Source organism: Camelus dromedarius, chromosome 8 (genome assembly GCF_036321535.1).
Source record: "Camelus dromedarius isolate mCamDro1 chromosome 8, mCamDro1.pat, whole genome shotgun sequence".
NCBI classification, from domain to species: Eukaryota; Metazoa; Chordata; class Mammalia; order Artiodactyla; family Camelidae; genus Camelus; species Camelus dromedarius.
Window position 1 is genome coordinate 41,262,826 of NC_087443.1, and position 18,836 is coordinate 41,281,661.

At 38.3% G+C, this 18,836-nt stretch overlaps 1 protein-coding gene across 22 annotated transcripts in view; it reads left to right on the forward strand.

Moving 5' to 3' along the window:
* Positions 1-18,836, forward strand: part of ANK3 (ankyrin 3) — a 594,595-nt gene that overhangs the window by 513,614 nt on the left and 62,145 nt on the right. For all 22 annotated transcript variants that reach the window (XM_064488140.1, XM_064488143.1, XM_064488142.1 and 19 more), the window contains 3 exons: positions 1,958-2,064; positions 6,648-6,872; positions 9,583-9,737. In XM_064488140.1, the coding sequence (XP_064344210.1) occupies positions 1,958-2,064; positions 6,648-6,872; positions 9,583-9,737 (487 nt within the window). The remainder of the gene's footprint in view (positions 1-1,957; positions 2,065-6,647; positions 6,873-9,582; positions 9,738-18,836) is intronic.

Sequence of the window (18,836 nt, forward strand, 5' to 3'; positions counted from 1 at the left end):
AGGGAGTTATTTGGGGATTACGGGGATCTGATCACTTTTCAGATACTTTCAACCATTCCTTGTGTTTCTGCTGGTGTCCTCTCTTACTCTCTCTGTCCGTGTGTGTGTGTGAATACTTGACTGTCAGTGTCGTGAGGTTTCAGTAGAAAGCAGATCTTTAGCAGGACAAAAACTGAGAATGATTTTGTTTTTGGTCTGTGAGATAACATCTTTCGTCAGATTTGGAACATTCTTAGCCAGTCTCTCTTCAAACAGAGCCTCCACCATACTCTCCTCTTCTACTTCCTAGAGTCCAATCACACATATATTAAAACCTTTGATTGTGTTCCACAAGTCTCATACGATTTTCTGTATTTTCCATTCTTTTTTAAAATCTATCCTTCATTTTGTATATTTTTCCATTTACACTTCCAATTTACTAACCCTGTTTTCTATTGCATCTAGTCAAGAATTCACATTATCCTTTGAACTGAACAAAGGCCCATTTGATTCTTTCTTATGTATATCCCAGTGCTCTGTTAAATTATCCACCATTTAATTTCCTTTCTCTATCTCTCCCCCTTTTTTCTTAAACATGCTAATCATAGTTATTATCATAACTATAATCAAAATTCTCATTCGCTTACTTCACATTTAGGATGATCTGGTTTTTTCTTTATAGTATCTGGATTTGGAGGAGGGGGTTTTGTTTTTGTTCACGTGCTCCGGCCACACTTGGCAGACTTTCACTGCATGCTAGAGGTGATGTATAAAAAAATTTTGTGGACCTGACATCCAATGATGATATATACCTTCAAAGAGGATTCACCATCTTTCTGCTAGGCAGATAGAGTGGTGGTTGATCATTTTAATCCAATCAATCATTTGCTGAAATGAGGCTGGCTTGCAGCCCTGGTAAACCTCAGGCTACCTCTGGTTTGTCCCTGGCCCTTCAAGGTTCTTATTTGAAATTCTGCTGTGATCTTGGAGTCCCCTCCCATTCCAAGTCTCAAACTCTAAACCTTTTTTTTTTTTTTTTCATGAAACTGTTCAAAAGCTCCATTACGCCTTTCAGAGATTTTTCTGGTTAGTTTTTTCGCTTGCTGTTTTCTGCACAGCCCCAGAATTTAGCAAGTGTTCTTAACAGAAATCTGTAGCATGCTTGAGGCCACCCCAGTCTCCACTAAATTCCCTTGATTTTTCTGCTCCCCAGCAGGTAGCCCCTGTGAGTGCAAAGCCCAAATTCTGTCTGCACTGGTAATTGACAAATGCCCCCAAGTTTAAAATGGCAACAGGAAGTCAGCTCAACTCTTCAAGGTCTTCCCCTCTCCTACGATAGCACCCAGTTCTCTGTGCCCCCGTTGTTCTCTGCTGCCTTCAGAGAAGACTTCCATCCTTATCTGATGTGCATGGCGCAGCACTAGGCTGCTGCTGGCTACTCTGCCCCACTGGGAAACACAAGTCATCAGGTTGATTTTTTTTTTTTTAATTTTTATTTTGAGATTTGGAAAAGAATTTTGCAATTGTTGTAGGATGAATTTAGAGGTTGTTGAAGGGGATTAGAATTACTGCTGTGATATTCCTATTGCCTTGTCTTTTAGTCAAGATGATTTCTGAAGAGTGAAATAATACAGCATATGAATAAACTTTATTGTCTAATTCTTGAAACTTCGATGTAGACCTTTAGAGGAGTATATAGTCAGCCCCGTGGATGCAGAGGGCACAGGTACTGGTTGTTTTATATACAGGAGTTGAGCATCTTTAGATTTTGGTACCCACGGGGGCAGGGGTTGAGTGGGGTGTGTCCTGGGACTGATCCCTCAAGGGGATTGAGGGACAGCTGTAAAAAAAGAAAAGTTGTTTATTTTGAGTGTTAGACTGTCTGGACTTAACGGAGACATACTGGCATATTTTGTAGGCATAGAGAAACCAGTGTCTTGTGTGGGTTGTTGACACAATATATCATTTCATTTTTCAGCATCTAACATTCACAAGAGAACTCGATTCAGATTCTCTTAGACATTACAGCTGGGCTGCAGACACCTTGGACAATGTCAATCTCGTCTCAAGTCCTGTTCATTCTGGGTAAGTAACCAAAAAGTCACTTTCCTTTATCCTGCTGAATTAGCCTTGCACTTACTATTTGCAGTTAATAAATTCATCTTGACAAGCTTCACATATATGAAATATTGATCTTCTAAAGGAACTTCTTTAGTGAGTATATGTGATATAAATGTGTAAATCATTGGTAAATTTTTTTTTCTAAGTAAATCTGAGTATTTATTTTTACTGATAAAAACGAAGTGCTGGAAAGGAAATTAAAGTATCACTGCATAAAAATTTCCTGGCTATTCTGGCACTACTTTTAGGTCCTTAATTTCCCTTTTCAATAAACAAATTTAAATATAGTCATTTCTCTCAATTTTACTTGATTCAAATGTAGTTTTTTTCCCCTGAGTATCTGGTTTTCCTGAAATAAAATTATAATTGAGCTGTATTAAATTACAATTTTTTAAAAGAAATGAATTTAGAAAAGAAAAGAAAAAGTGAATGTACTGATGTGTGTCCAGCAGAAGTGCCACGGCAAAAGCCACATCAGACAGGCCCCTCGTTTCTGCCCTGCTGGTCAGCAGGATGGGAGGCAGGCAGCCAAGCGGTGACCTGCTTCAACCGCTGAATTGATGATTACGGTATTGTTGGATACTGGATTCTTCACCTATAGGTTATTAAAACTTGGGATAATTGATACCCATACAAATGAAATAGAAATAATTCATTAAGATGATACAAATGCCACTCTGAAATTGACATTTAGGCCATAAGTTCATTGTGATCCAGCACATGTGCAGATTAGTTTTGAATGAAATAAATTAAGAATAATTAACATTTGTGAAGTGCCTTATGTATTTTATGAAGCATTTTTTCCTGCTTTTAATTACAATAAATTGTAATAGCTAACATACCTGGTGCTTTTCATGTATCTGGCATTGTGCTAAATCTTTTACATGTATTATCTTATTTAACATTCATTTGAACCTTAAAATGACACTGTGAGATAGTGTCATTACTCATTAGCCCCATTTTACAGAAGTGACGTCCTAGAGTCAGAGTAATGCTGCAGGTTCTTTAAAGTATTCTTGCACAGTTGCGGCTTGTAACACCACGATTCTGAAAAACAAATCACTGCAGTGTCATTTAAATAAAAATAATTTACATGAAAGTGCTTTATAAACTGTAAACTACATGGTGGCCTTTAAGTCCTTAACATTGCATTTCTTTAATTCAATTAGAAAACCCTTTAATTACTAAGAAGAAAAACATAAAACACTCAGGATGCATTCATTCGGTGGGCAGACGTATTGAAGAGTGCTTCGACCCAAGCTTGGTGAATTGCCACCGTGTTACAAAAATCACTTTGTACTCTACATAGGAAAGAGAAGTACTAGGGTTTAATTTAATAAATCGAGGACTTGAGGGCGCATAGGATAATAAAATCAGCAATGAGCTTTCCAGTGCACTGGAGACAGTGAAGTATTTGAATATGAAACTTATCTCTCCTTCCCCTTGAATTCATGGCAGACAGTAGACTTTTGGAGGGAAGCAAAAGGAATGGCAACTAGTTTGGGCTGCTTTGAAAAGGCAAATATACAGTTGGTATACACTTGGAAATAGTTCACTAATGCCAAGTCTGTGGAGTAGCTTATATGTAGCTATTTACGGTAAATATTTTTCCAAGTTGTCCCACAAATGCCAAATGCTTTGGTTTCATTTTCTGATGGTTTTTATTTTTCCTTTGCTGATCATTGACATTTTCTGTTGCTTGCTTCTAATTATCTTACATTAATTTTTCCCATTTGCTTTTCTAAATTATTTTGCAGCTATTCTTCTCCACTTCCTCAGTATGATTCAAGGTGATGACTGTGTCCTTTATGTGAACCATCCCTTTTTTGTATTTTTAATTTATGTGCATTTTTCCCACAGTTAGATCGTGTCAATGTCTGTAGTATATCAGCATTTGTCATCCTGCCCTTCCTAAAACTAGAAACATTCATGTGTTAGTTTTAGGATCATTTGTAGAATTCCTGCTTTCATTTAAATAGTAATACGATACAATGAATATGACGAAATACCACCTTTTAATTTGTTCCTGTGAGTTATATTGCATGAAATTTTATTTTGCATAGAACATGTAAGGGATGAGTTTGGAAAACACGTCACTATATGTCATAATTTTATTGAATAATAGGACCGATATCCTGCGTAACATCTACTCCCATCTTTTCTCAGTCTTTTGACTCTATAAAGTTGAAAACCTTAGAACAATAAATAATCAGCAATGAGCACCAGCTATGCACTGGGTGCTATGCAGAACTCAGGGGAAGAGATTCTTCCAATTTGTCATTAAAATCTTCTAAGCCATGTTTTTTTTTTTTTTTTTTTCCTTTTGGTTCTGATATTCTTTGTAGCTGGGGTATTTTTATATCGACACTGGTAACCTTCTTACATTACCTTCAGACTGCTCAGCTGCAAGTGGTTTGTTTATTTTGTATATATATTTTTTCCTTTTTTTTTTTTCCAGTATTAGTAACCAAGTCTGACCTAGGCAGTTTCTCAGCACACTTAACAAAATGGTTTTGTTCGTTGGTTTATTCGGGCTGCATTTATCATGTGCTTATTATGTGTGGGAACTGTGCTCAGCTCTGCAGGTCGAGCCGTAAACAGGACAAACCTGATCTGGATTACTTTCTCTATTAGTGAGACTCCGCTGTTAGTGGCCAGGGCAAACACTGCCCTCTCAGTGTAAACACGCCAGTGTTTGTACTCATACAACTGAATTTTCAAACCCAGAGTTTATCTTGAATCATTTTTAATTCATTCTGTTACTATTAGTCCCAACCACGAGTTGATTTTAACTACTAGAAGCTGGGAAAGATCAAATTTTTGTCTTGGGCTTCTTTATAATATTGCCATGCTGTCTTCACAACTGAGAAGAGGAGCTGTTAAATACGTTTTTGTCTAAGAAAATGGAGGCTCCCCAGAGCAGTTTCACGTGAGCCTTGTACCATTTATCACTGGAGGCAACTCACGCAGACACTGGTACAAATGAGCAAGTACCTTTGTCTTTAACTGGGGAGGAGTGTTTTTTATTTTGTTTTGTTTTTGAGAGGTTTGAGGTCTTGCCCTTGTACTTTGAATATCTGGTGGTTCCAGTCTCTCAAAGTAGGTATAATGATATAAAAAAACATGTATGAAAACCATTAATGAACCCAGAGAAAAATGGCTAAATCCAAAATGAGCAAAGGGTGTAAAGGTGATTCTGCCTCACTTGATGACCAGAGTTGGTTCTGAAAATCTGAGAGGCTGAAAAATGACTCCCCTTCTCTTGCCCCCTCTCCGTGGGGATGGTGGGTCAGCGTGCTTTGTTGAAGAGGTTACGCTTCCAAGGTCGAGAGGCATCACTCTTGAGGGAAGGGTCTCCAGCTAGGACCTCTGAGCAAGGCCTAACATCTATTTGCAGGATGTTAGAACAGTGTCTGAGGTGAGTACACGGTAGAGGATTTTGATGGATGGGATTACCGACCCCCCGCCCCGCCCAGTACTGTAGGTATTCAAACAACTTTCTGATTATCAACATCTGGTGCTGTTCCGCTAAGAAGCGTATTTTTTCACATGTGAAAATTAGAACGCAAAAATACCTGTTTCTGTTCCCGCCTGACTTGCCCTCCTCCATGCGTCAGGCTCACTGGTTTATGTTCGCCTGGGTGCTTTATAAAACCGTGACGATGCCGAGAGCAGTCATGGGGGTCTTTTTCCCATGCCCGCGTGATAGGAATCAAGATACTACCCAAATATGCCACAACTCATTCTTCACATTTTCATAGCTACATGCCAACACATCAGTTTTCCTCACTAGCTTTAATACAACAGCCAGTGACAGAATTATAACTTTAGAGTATTTTCTAAAAAGTCTATTACCATTTTTATATTGCTATACAGATACTCAATGTAGGTGATTTTAAACAATTTTAAAGCCAAACTTACACTGAAAAAATGAAATCCCTTTCCATCAAAATTGTCTTAGTAAAACTTTAGTCATCTTCTGCTTTTATTCTTACTTTCCGCTTTGTGATAGTAAAACATAGAATGTTGGTCTGATTAAATATCATTCATTTTATGAGTTGTACTTGTGAAGGCATACTGTGGAGTTGCATCTGACTTACCGGAGAGAGAGATTCCGTAGTCAGCATATGGCTAAAACCATTCAAAGTTAACATGACCCTTGAATAGATCTTAAACCACCCACAGAGACCGCATTTGCTTTTTGGTTTTTGTTTTTAAATTCATGACAGTCCTTTAATAGCCAATTTTTATTCCAACTTTGAAACATTCACTGTTCCTTCAATTTGAGCCTCTGACAAAGCAGTTGGCTTCCGTTAGAAGATCACGTTTCCCCCAAAAATAAGTTGTCGTGTTTCACTTTCTGCTCAGTTCACAAGTGAAATCCATGTTTGATGTGACTCCACTGTATTTACTTCCAGTGTTTTCTTAAAGAGAGGAAATGATAGCTACATCGTCTGTCACTTTAAACCTGAACATTTAACTGCAAGCCCGCCGGTGAGGATGGTTTATTTCTCTCCCTGATCGGGCCTCTGATCTTCTGCCTGCAGGTTTCTGGTTAGCTTTATGGTGGATGCACGAGGTGGTTCCATGAGAGGAAGCCGGCACCACGGGATGAGAATCATCATTCCTCCACGCAAGTGTACAGCCCCCACCCGCATCACCTGCCGTTTGGTAAAGAGACATAAACTGGCCAACCCACCCCCCATGGTGGAAGGAGAGGGATTAGCCAGTAGGCTGGTAGAAATGGGTCCTGCAGGGGCACAATTTTTAGGGTAAGTTGTTTTGTCAATTTTAATCTTGGCCCTCATACCACATCTTTGACTTTCTTTACCCTTGTTAACTCAAGTGGTTATTAAATCTATTTAGTTGCACCATTTCGAATGAGTACCACGTTCGTATAGTGGTCACAGAGATGTGTAATTCTGTGACAAGCTGGTAGACTGATATTTCCTTAACTCCGTTTGCTGGTCAAAGCTTTTACTAACCGAGAAGCATGTTCTCCGCTCAGTGAGCGCACGGAACCCCAGCGGCCCCGTAGAAGTCAGGGCACCACTCTTATCTGTATCACACTGAATACTGGCATCTTTGGGTGCATGTCTTTTTAAAGATAATTTTTCTGGAAACAGCCCATTGTGACATGGTATTTGACAAGAGGGAAAAATCAATTTATTTTCTGAGGTGGCACTTGGGTGTGAATCAGGCAGGCTCTGTCGTGACTGACAGTTTGTTCACAGTTTCCCCTTCTTGTTTCTCTTCCTGCTGCATGGATGCTATTCAGTAAACTGCATCTTCCTACCAATCCTCCCCCTGTAAATGAGGGTGAGAGCTTGGTTAGCCGAATCCTGCAGCTTGGGCCTCAAGGAACAAAATTTATTGGGTAGGATCTTTATAGACAAGATACAGAATGTCTACAATTCTTTTTCCATTTTCGATTTTTTTCTGTCACACCCATGGTCTTCTTCTTGTCTGAATTTTCTTTTCAGTTTTTAATGCTTTCAGTTGATGTGTGTCACTGAAAGAAAAAAAAAATCATAGTGGCTTGACTTAATGTAGCACCGCGACTCTCTTGTGCTTCTCGAGCATGTGGACTTCACTGCGAGCATTCCGCTTCATGACTTCGTGCTTTTGTAAACCTTTCTTTGATTTGAAGTGTTTCGACTGAGTAGGATAGTTTTTAAGACAGGCTGACAGTCTAATTTTAACCCAGTGTAAGAGAAGGTAACTGTAGGCTATGAATCAACATTTGCTATAAATGATATATGTGTGTATATATATATATGGATATATATATGTATGTGTGTGCAGTTACTTTTTTTTAAAAGTACTTATGCGTACTAAGTTATCTTTATGGGCTTGGAGAAGGAAAAGTCATCAGTAAGTAAACTGATTTTGCAAAAATGTTGGAAATACAAGACATTTAATGAAAACCAAATAGGCAACAGGTAGAACATTCTACTGAAGTTGTTCAGTTGTTTTGTTTTGTTCTGTTTAAGCTGAATTGTGTTGGTATTTGTGATCTGTCTGCTTGTCTGTCTGTCTGTCTGGTGTGTTTGCCTTGGCAATCTGCATGAAGAAACATGTTATGAAAAGCTATGCTTGGCTTTCTCCTTGGTCCAAGACCCTTGTTCATTTCTTCTCTCCAATATTGTTGAATGTCCTACACGAAGCCACATTCCTTAAGTATCTTCAGTGACAGTATCTGATATATTAACCTGCAAAGATTGTATCCAGTTCTAAAAAAAAATTTTTTTCTCATCTCCAAGTGTGGTTAAAAATGATGGTAAACATCTTAATAACCTTTGAAATTATTAACACTGTTAGAAATCGTTGGTTTTGTTTTTATTCATTGAAAAATAAAAGCATTATAAAAAAAATTTCAAACCCTTAATTTGAATTAATTACAATTATTTTGCTAAAAGTAAAATGATCATATTTATCATCCCATTTTAAGTGAATGCTTTTGTAATAAATCAGATAGTAATATGTTTTTATTTATATTATTTGATCATTACAACCACTATCCCTTTTTAAGCTCTTACCTATGTAATCCTATTACCATGTGCACATCAACACATAGGCTAAGAGGTGAGGTTACATACAACCTCTGTAGGAGAATAATGATACTGTCTACTTAAACGTCATAAAATAAAGCTGCACAATCCAACTACATAAACTGTGTGTGATTGTGGTCTGCTTACTTCCATTCATCTTTTTAGTATTTATCCTACTCTAAAATTTAACAAAATTATTCCTGTGCTTGATTGGCTATCTTCAATTTGCAGCCATTTTTTCACATTCTTTTGCAAAAGGACACTGTCAAAAATTAATAATCAGTTTATGACAATTTCATACCAACTATGCTTTCTCCGAAAGTTTAAATAATTCCTGTGCAGTCCTACTAGAGCTAGGAAATTAAGCTGCCCGCTAACATTTCACAAATTGAAAATCAGAGAAACCGTCTTAACTATGCAGGCCACGAAAGTTATGGAAACTGGCTGTTGGAGGGAGTGGATTGTTACATTGATTGTTTTATTGCTAAGGGAAAAAAATTGGACTCTTTCAAAATAGGAAATTCATGGAATTTCTTTTTTAAAGAAATGACCGTGTCCTTTTAAATCGTGAGCATTTTGTATAATATAATATACCTATCGTGTTTTTAAAAATGGACCAACTTTCTTTCTTATGGTCTATTTTAATAACTTTCAATTCCTCATGTGTGCTGAATATTTTACCCCTATTAAATCAAATGCCTAACGTATGGTAGGCCCCCCAGAATTGTCTGTGACTGAATGAATGATGGCATGTTCTCAGGCTTCAAATATATTATTTAATTAGCAAATGATTCTGCAGCTTTGAAATCATTCCCAACCTTAGTGGCACCTCTGATTTTCAAATGAATACTGTTAATGAAACATTTTTATGAGTTATGATACTATCAGTGTGTTTCATTTGATACCAAAATAATGTGGGATTTTTTTCCAGCCCTGTCATAGTGGAAATCCCTCACTTTGGGTCTATGAGAGGAAAAGAGAGAGAACTCATTGTTCTTCGAAGTGAAAATGGTGAAACATGGAAGGAGCATCAGTTTGACAGTAAAAATGAAGATTTAACTGAATTACTTAATGGCATGGATGAAGGTAAGTGTGATGGCTCCCTGTTTCTATAAACATCTGCAGGCAGAAAGCAAAGGATGGCTAGACGAAAGGAAACGGTGCTTGAATTTCACACATTTGTGTTTTAAACTGGGAATCAGGTTGCTCAGCACTTCTGGTTGTGTTTCTGTTTCTGTGTCTGAGGCATGAAGTCCCATTTAACCTAATACTCATTAGAAGGTGCCAACCTTCTGATCATAGATTTAATCAACTATATCAGTCTTTTCAAAACGTAAGAGAGTTTTCTAAGTTGAAAATGTGGAAGGAGGGGTGAAATAATGATGGAAGTTATGAAAAGCACGCGGAGCGTTTTTAAAAGAATACATTCACTTTTCCTTCTTGGAATTATTGTTTCCAGACTCTTTCTTTCATCGTAGTCTTCTCTCAGTGTTCTTCATGGATTTTTAATTTCTCTTGGGCAATAATCAGTTTTACAACATAAGGTCCAGGCTCATTACTGGAGTGTGTGGTGCTTCCCACATCGTCGTCTTTGACCTTGTGCGACAGGAGGTAGTGAGCGTGTCTCCTTCTCACACGCCCCTTCAGGCTGTCTGACCCTTAAAATCACAGCAGTTTTTCTGAGGAGACCTAAGGAATAGACTTATTTTGAGAGTAGGTCCCTGATGCAGTGTTTTCCTTTAAAAATGTAAAAAAAAAAAAAAAAAAAAAAAGTAGAGAGCAAGCTCACCATAAAAGAAAGCTAATCTTTATACTGACTTCCTAATCACTTCAGATCCAGCAGTTGTTTTGTATATCAGCTTTCTTTTATATAGTCACTCTCTTAGCATTTAATTCACTGGTTTTTGGAATGCAGCCAGCATGGTCTCTCCTGGCTGCAAAGTGTGGACAAAGGAGGCCAACAGACTCATGGGGGTGTTGGAGGGACGACCACGGGCAAGTTCTTTGATCTCTGAGAGCCTCTGTTACGTCTGTAAAATGGAGATTACCTTCCTCACTTCATGGGGTTGCTGCTGATAAAAAAAAAAAAAATTAGGTGAAGCACTTTGGAAATACAGCCCTTGTCACACACTAAGCCCTTGATAAATATTGTCACTATTATATTCATTCTACAGAAAAAAATTGTCATGTCAAAGGTTTTGTATAAGATACAGTTAATCACAGCCAGCCAGGAATTTAAAGTGTCTTTACAGCAGGGTAGGGGGAAACTCATCATTGTTGAGTACCTAGCATTTGTGAGGCACTGATAAATGCCTTTATATATGAAAATTTTGCATGAAAGCGTAGTACTGCAAAGTAGGTTGTTTTAATCCCACTTTATAGATAAGGGAACTGAAGTTCAAACAAGTCAAATAACGTGTCTAAGGTTTACCCCAACTAAGTAGCAGCACCAGGGTTGAAATCTAGTTCTACCTGTTTTCAAAGAATTTAACCATATCCCACTTACTTTAGAAATGTGTGTCCTTCCTGTGGAGAATAAACCTAAAGAAGAAAATGCCTATAAACCTCTAGGTTTAAAGATCCAGAATAGTCATTTTAAATGTTACACGTGTAATGAGTGGACATTAAATGTTTATACATAACACTGATACTTGCATTACCATCAACAACTTCAAATGATGTCTGATGGATGGAAACATGCAATGGTAATTAAAATTTCCAATTTTTATTACCTTCATGTATTTTAAAGCATAAAATACTGTCATTCTTTTATAAGAAAATTTACAAGAAAACACAATCAAAAGGTTTAAGAAGAATAAATCCTAAGAGAATGAATTGAATTAGCACTTTGAAAAGAATAAAATAGTATCGGTGATTCAGGATTAAAAAATGGAGAGAATAAGATAAATCAGTTTTCCATAGAGGGTAGCTGGTTTTGTTTTGTTTGTTTTATGGAAAATGAAGTATGTAAATATTTTCATGTATCCAGTCTTAAATGATATCTTAGATTACTAATTTTTAAAATGTAGCATCTTCCACACGAGGATTTTTTTCAGCTGATAGCTGCATTGAGATTGTCAGCTGCTGAGGGCAAAGTACATGTCTGATCACCTTTGAATCACCAGTAGCAGGCACAGTGCTGACTGAGACACAGCCACCCCTGGAGAGGGGCAGGAGGGGGAACCTCACTGTAACGTGTGGCTACCTTGGGGTGGGCAGGTGGAGGGAAGTTCTCACCGGTCCCTTTCCTCTACCCGACACTTCATTAATATTAATCTCCAGGGGGAAAAAATTAAAGAGGAGCATTCACTTTGAGGAATGTTCTGAGAAAGTGACAATATTTTAGGAAGAAAATTGAATATTCTAAGAGAATGTTGCCCAGTAGAACTTGCTGTGATGATGACAGTATTCCCTGCCTGTGCTGCTCGACAGTATTCCCTGCCTGTGCTGCTCAACAGTAATCAGTAGTCACATGTGACTCTTGAATACTTAAAATGTGACTGGTGAAGGTAGTTTTGAACTTTGTTTAATTTCAAATAGCCACATGTGGCCAGTGGTTCCCTCATTGGACACTGCAGTTCTAACATAAACACTGTAGGTTCTAATAACATATTCTTCATTTTTCAGTATAGGTTATAGTATGTCCTATCAGGCACAAGCAGATTTTTTTTTTTTAATTTTAAGGTTTGTTTATGGAATGGCCTTCCATGTTTTCATACTGGTGTGTCTTCGTTTTTTTCTTCATAAACTAGTTTCCAAACAGGAATCTGTCATATCTTTGCTTAGACAAATGATGCCCCAAACACTGCCATACTAAGGGCATCTGTCAGGTGTTTTAAAGACACGATGACACAGCCCTCCGTCCTGGATTCTACATGTTACCTTGGCAATAGTGGCTAGAGTTTCTTTGCTACATGTTTAAAGACCAGATAAACTTTGGTTCCATTATAGACAATTAAAAGGAAATGTAAATACTTCCAAGTTCAAAGAATCAAGCACTGGAGGTCACTCCAGCAAAAAAGGAGGACTAAATTTTCAAGGCACAGTGGTTTTCTTCATGTATTAAATTTAAAAATAGTGATGAAGGAACCGATCGTCACATTTTATAACTGAAGCTCAATTAGTCAGATTTCATACCAGCTCAAGCTCCCCATACCACTGCTCTTCTCTTGTCCCCAGAGAACCTCCATTCCTCTTGGAACACTCTCTAAAAACAGACAGGCAAAACCAAAAATCGATCTGTCTCTAAAAAAGCCAACCTTCTTTTTCCTTCAAGGCCCAGCCCCTCAGTATTCTTGTAGGAAGAGGAGCATGAGGGATGGTTTAGGAGGGTTCACATTATGTTCTACCCTCTCCACTCTGTCCTCCTGGATAGCTGTTAATTACCAAGATAAAAATAGTACAGAAAAAGATGTATGGCTGAAACATTATGCTGCACACCAGGAATTGACACAGCATTGTAAACTGACTACACTACAGTTTAAAAAAATGGGGGAAAAAATAGTACATAAAATAAGCCAGTGACCAGACCACTCAAGACTTCCTGAAAGAGAAATAGAAATAAATCATCCTACTATTATTTTATTTAATGTATTAATTTCCCCAGCTCATAACAATTAAGCTTTACCTGTCATCTATGGCAAGTGACCCTTGACAATACCTGGCTTATTAAATGTCTCATATTAACCCTATTTTCCATAAATGAATCCTGCATGTTACTGGAATCGATATTCTACTTTTGTAACTATTCCTGGTACACCCTTGTCTCTGAAAATCTTAAAATCCAAATATTTATTTACTTATTTTTAATTTTTTAAATTGAAGTACAGACAGTTACAGTGCGTCAGTTTCTGGTGTACAGCATAATGTTCCAGTCGTGCATATACATACATATATAAAACCCAAGTATTTAAAAATCATCTTAGTATTGTGATCACTGATTTTTACTAACAACACAATTGTAGAGATTAGATTGTGGTTCCAGTAGTATTTTAAAACTCGTCAAACTTTTCTACGTGCACAAATTGTAACTCCAGGGAAAGACAAATCTAGGGAGGCGATCATTTGCCCATTGTAGTGTGGTCGTCAGGACTGTGATCTGTGGATGTCAGGACTGGAGTTCCTGTCGTGGCTCCACCACTTACTAGCTGTGCGGCCCTAACAAAGCCCTCGGTCTCTCTAAACTCAGAACTAACAGGGAACAGACGAGTTAATACAGGTAAAGTTCTTAGCATGACACCTGACATGAGAACCACTCAAAGTCATAGACATGGCTGCCACATACAGTTGGGCAGGAGAGCAACTGAGGGCAGAAATCTTGCCTCTTCATCTGCTCTGACACTGGCCACCAGGACAAAGGGGCACTTGGATGGAATTTTTTCAAAGCTACTATCTAGTTGCCGAGCCGTATACCTGCAAGGCTGTCCACCCCAAGTGAGCGCCCTTTTCCAAATCATGGGAGGACTGAAGACGGTTACTCCATCACCACCAGTCAGGAAATAGTCACTAGGTAGATCTGTAGTCCCAAAATCTGGACTTCGATTCCAAATCTAGCTGTTTTTCTGCAGTACTCCCTTGCCTCTGTATCTTCTCAAATGAAGGATGCCTGTGAAAGTGCTTTCTAGGGAACAAAAGGCTGCTTAAATGTCAGCTGCTATTTAAATTTTCCATTATTAATCAAGGTACAGCGCTAGTTGCTGATGGCTCAAAAGGATGTGGTATGTGTTCAGGGAAAAATTGTCATTGCAGAATAACGTGGAATCAAGAGTTATTTATGTCCCTAGCAAGCTCAAGAGACAAAGGCATCAGAGCTTATGCTAATGAAGCAGGTGTGCGAGCAAAGCTCTATTGAAAGAAGAGGCTAGAATGACACAGAGGACATGTGGTCTGGGTGTGAAGACCCTTCTGTTACCACTGAGGGATCACGTGGCAGGAGTAACTTTCCTCTTTGGCAGCAGACATAGATCTTGTTCGAGCACTTATTAATTCGTGTTTTCTCGGGAGAGAAAAAGATATCAAAGAACAAAAAATACTCATTCTGCTCCCTGCAGAAACATCAGCTTTCCTCTGCACCAAATTGAATCCACTTTGTAGGTTCAGTTAAAACCTTACTTTAGTTAAGCTCACAAAGTTCAGTGAAACATGTTTAAAATTGTGCCTTCAAAGTGAGACCTCAAAGGAGGTTTTGTAGTTTCGTGGTTATGCTGGACCTGGGAGTAGGACTGACTGGTAGAAGCATCCTTCCTCCTTAGAGGTCTCAAAACCTGAAGAGCTTGAGGAATGCGCCGGTCCTGTGCTGCCCAGTACAGTAGCCCCTGGCTACGTGTGGCTACAGAACACTTGAAATGGGGCTGGGACAGATCGAGATGTGCTGCAGATGTAAGTAAAACATACCAGACATCCGAAGATTTAGTACCCCTCCCCCATATATATCTCATTCATAATTCTGACATTGGTTACGTATTGAAATGGTAACATTGGATATATTGGGCTAATTAAAACATTGTTAAAAATAATTTCACCGGTTCCTTTTTTATTTTTTACTGTGGCTATATGAACATTTTTAGTTACCTATGTGGCTTGCATTATATTTCTCTTAGACAGCCCTCCTCTGGGTGGTGTGTAGATTTTGTTTTACACATATTAGGTCTAAAATCCAGTAGGTTTTAAAAATCAAAATCATTGCCACCTCAGTATCACAGGCATGCTTTGAGGAGATAAGAATTTTGCTATGACTTTAAAATCCGAGTCACTATATTGGAACAAAATGTTGCTGCAGTTCTCCAAGCAACATTACAGTGCTGGGGAAATACTTTCTCCCTTGTTATCATTGCCTAACATTCAGATGAAAGCAACTGAGATTTTAAGATAATACATTTTAGATAAAATAACTACATATATTATTTTATTGTAAATTGAAGCAGGAAAGAAAAATTGATACTTACAATGTTATATAACAAAATGTCCATAATTTATTTTCTAGCTATATCAATAATATTTTAGAAACACGTCTCAGTTAAAAATTGCTACTTTGATTCTTTTCGGTTGATCTTGTTTTTAATTTATCAGCCATGAGACCGAACAGTAATCTTAAAGTGTCAAGTTAGATTGTAGAAGCAGTTGAGCACTGAAAAGTGAACTATGTAGCTTTCTGTTGTACACAGCACCATCTGTTGGAGAAATCTATTAAGAATTTTGAAAAATTCAACTTAACCAAATCAGGATTGTGGCTGGGATTTTTTTTAAAAAAAGAAAAAGCCAAACACTATTAATTAAGCCATAACAAAATACTAATTTGCTTTTGTCAATTGCCATAAAACTGTTATTTTAAATCAGCTGAACAATGCCCACCATGTGTGTAACTGTATCGGGACAGTTCCCTCCACTTACTAGTCAGGAAATGAAAATGGGACCAAAGCACATGAGCATTAATAATGCCAAATTTTATATATTTCTATGTGTATGGATTTGCTAGCAGTTAGATGAAGCATTAGTGGGTCAAAAAACGACGTCAGACACCCTGCCCCACACGTCCGAGCGGGGCTCTGGGCCCTCCGAGGGCAGGGAGGCAGTCTGAGAGAGTGGGCGTTGGCTCCATCACCTTCTGCGTCCAGGGGATAGAGGCCAACGCGCCGGACCCCGCAGGTCAGGCCCCTTGGAGCTCAGTGCACTTCCGTGTTTGCTGCACATGCTGGGGTCCTGTTTACGGTGTTTGGCTTGAAGATGTTATATACAACCCTGCCTTTGAAGATAGGATTATATTAATGGTTTCTGGTATGGGTATAGTAACAATGGTTAACAAAGGGTTGAAGAAAAGTTATGTAAGGGGGCTAATTGCCTGAAAGCTGTGCCTTTTTACTTGCACAAGTGGAAAAGAAAGTAAATGTGGAGAAACATTTTTCCCCCCTTTGGGGGAAAAAAAACCACGGAGAAGCAGATGCAAAGAATACGAGGCTTCTGCAGTGATGGAGGAAGCCTTAGAATGATTACTGCAGCATAGCTAGCTGTGCCCTCCCTCACTTCTCTCCTCCTGGAAGCCTTCCCTAAACCCCAGCCTAAGTTAGAGCCACCTGGGAAGTACGTCCCCCACACCTGGCCTGTCTTCTTCAGTAACAAGAAACTTTGAACTTTGCTGTCTTCCTTGGTGGACTGTAAAGTCCATGAGGGCAGGGACTGGCTCTGACTGGCGACAGCCATTATGCCGAGTACACGTAACAGCTCTTAGCAGTGTTGCTACTTCATCGTAATTTGTTGACTGAGTGAAGAATGAATGATTTGTATTCAGGCATATGCGTCACTCTGGGTGGTAACATTTCCTCAGTAATTCGGTGATCCGTACCCAAGAGAGAAAACGACTTTCTAAAGGGACTTTCTAAACAACCGAATAGGGAGAGGAGGTCTAGGGGCAGGATAAGGGCACGTAATGATGAGGAATTCGTTTTCTGAAAATAACTTTAAATGACTGTCAGAAATCGTACGAATTGCTAAAACTGGAGGGAAAAACAAGCAGGTATATCATTGTTTCCAGACATTCTGCGTCATTAGCACTCAATTACTTGTGCAAATCTGAATGACAAAGAAGGTAGTTAAGGGTAAAATGTTACTCTGGATAGTTAAAGACGTATAATGCTGATCCAGACAGACGTGTAGCAGATGCCAGAATTCAGGAAGGATGTGAGTTAAATGACTAACATTGTAGAGGTGCACGGGACCTTTCTGTACTGTCTTTGCAACTTCCCGTAGATCTAATTATTTCAAAATAAAAACTGAAAAGGTTCCTACTGTGTTTGAGGAAGAAGGATCAAGTTATATCATTTGAGGGTATTTTTTTCCTATAAAATAATGGGTGGGTTTGTTAAGAAAGTTGTATATTCAGTTGGAGCTGAACTTTAATTCCAAAGAAATGAATGTCTAATTTTCTGAAATATTTCAGTGAATATGTTACAAGTGCTCTATTGTTCTGCATTTTCTACAGACAGAGTTAAGTATTACAGATGTATCTCTTATTTCCTTCATTTCCCCCAATTTATCTGATACTTAATTTTCTGTGATTGGTGAAATTTTCTTTTAAAAACAGAATGAAATTGAAATGATAACAGTTATGACTTGTATGCTTGAGAGATGCAAAACAGATATAGCGTGATTTTTTTTTTTTTTAATCCAGCCTTCGATCTGCCACAGACTGGCTCTCTGGCATCCCTCTATCTCCAGAGCTGTGTGACCTTGGAAGGAATATGTGGCCTAAGTTATGATGTGAACAGAGCAGTGCTGGTGGTTTTGTATCACTTACTTGTCATATCCACCCCAGAGGAAATTTCTCTTATCCTGATCTTGCAGACGGGGAACGTAGGGCTCAGAGTTCAGAAACTTGCCCAGGGTCCAAGCGCACTGGTTGGAGAGCTGGATCTGAACCCCAGGCCCCTGTCTCCAGTGACTTTCCACAGACCTATACTAGCTAGCTCGCCCTTTTGAATTCTAACATTCTAAGACTCCATTTTTTCCCCACTGCTCAGTATCAAATACTCCATTCTTAGAAGAACAAGCTGAGCAGAGCATTCACATGACCAGAAGTTAAACCCTAGACACAGAAATCATGCTTTGTGAAACCCTGAAGTTGTATTCTTTCTATAGACTATTCACACTCACACCTGACCAGGTCACAGGCAGCCTTCAGAACAAATTAGGGGTTAGGGATTCACAGACACACATCACTACATATAAAATAGATAAACAAGGACTTACTGTATAGCACAGGGAACTGTGTTCAACTTCTTATTGATGTATAATGAAAAAGAATAAGAGAAGAAAAAATATGTATGTGTGTATATGTGTAACTGAATCACTTTGCTGTATACCTGAAACTACATAGTATGTTAACTAACTTCAATAATTTTTTTAAAAATTGGATACAGAAAGAGTCATGGCCCCATTTGACCAAGTTATCAAGACATTTAATGATGTGCAAGTAAGAGTGAGGCAAAACTAATCAGCATCATCATTTGAATGCTTTAAAAAAAAAGGCAACTCAGTGGGAACATGATTTCAATCCTGTTATTTATGCTTCATTGTATTATGATATTCAGAACCATTTATATTTGCAAAGCCTTTTTGATCCTTATTGCTCTGTTGCAAAATCTCAGTTACAGAGAATGCTGTCCCACCTTTTAGAAATAAAGCAACTAAATG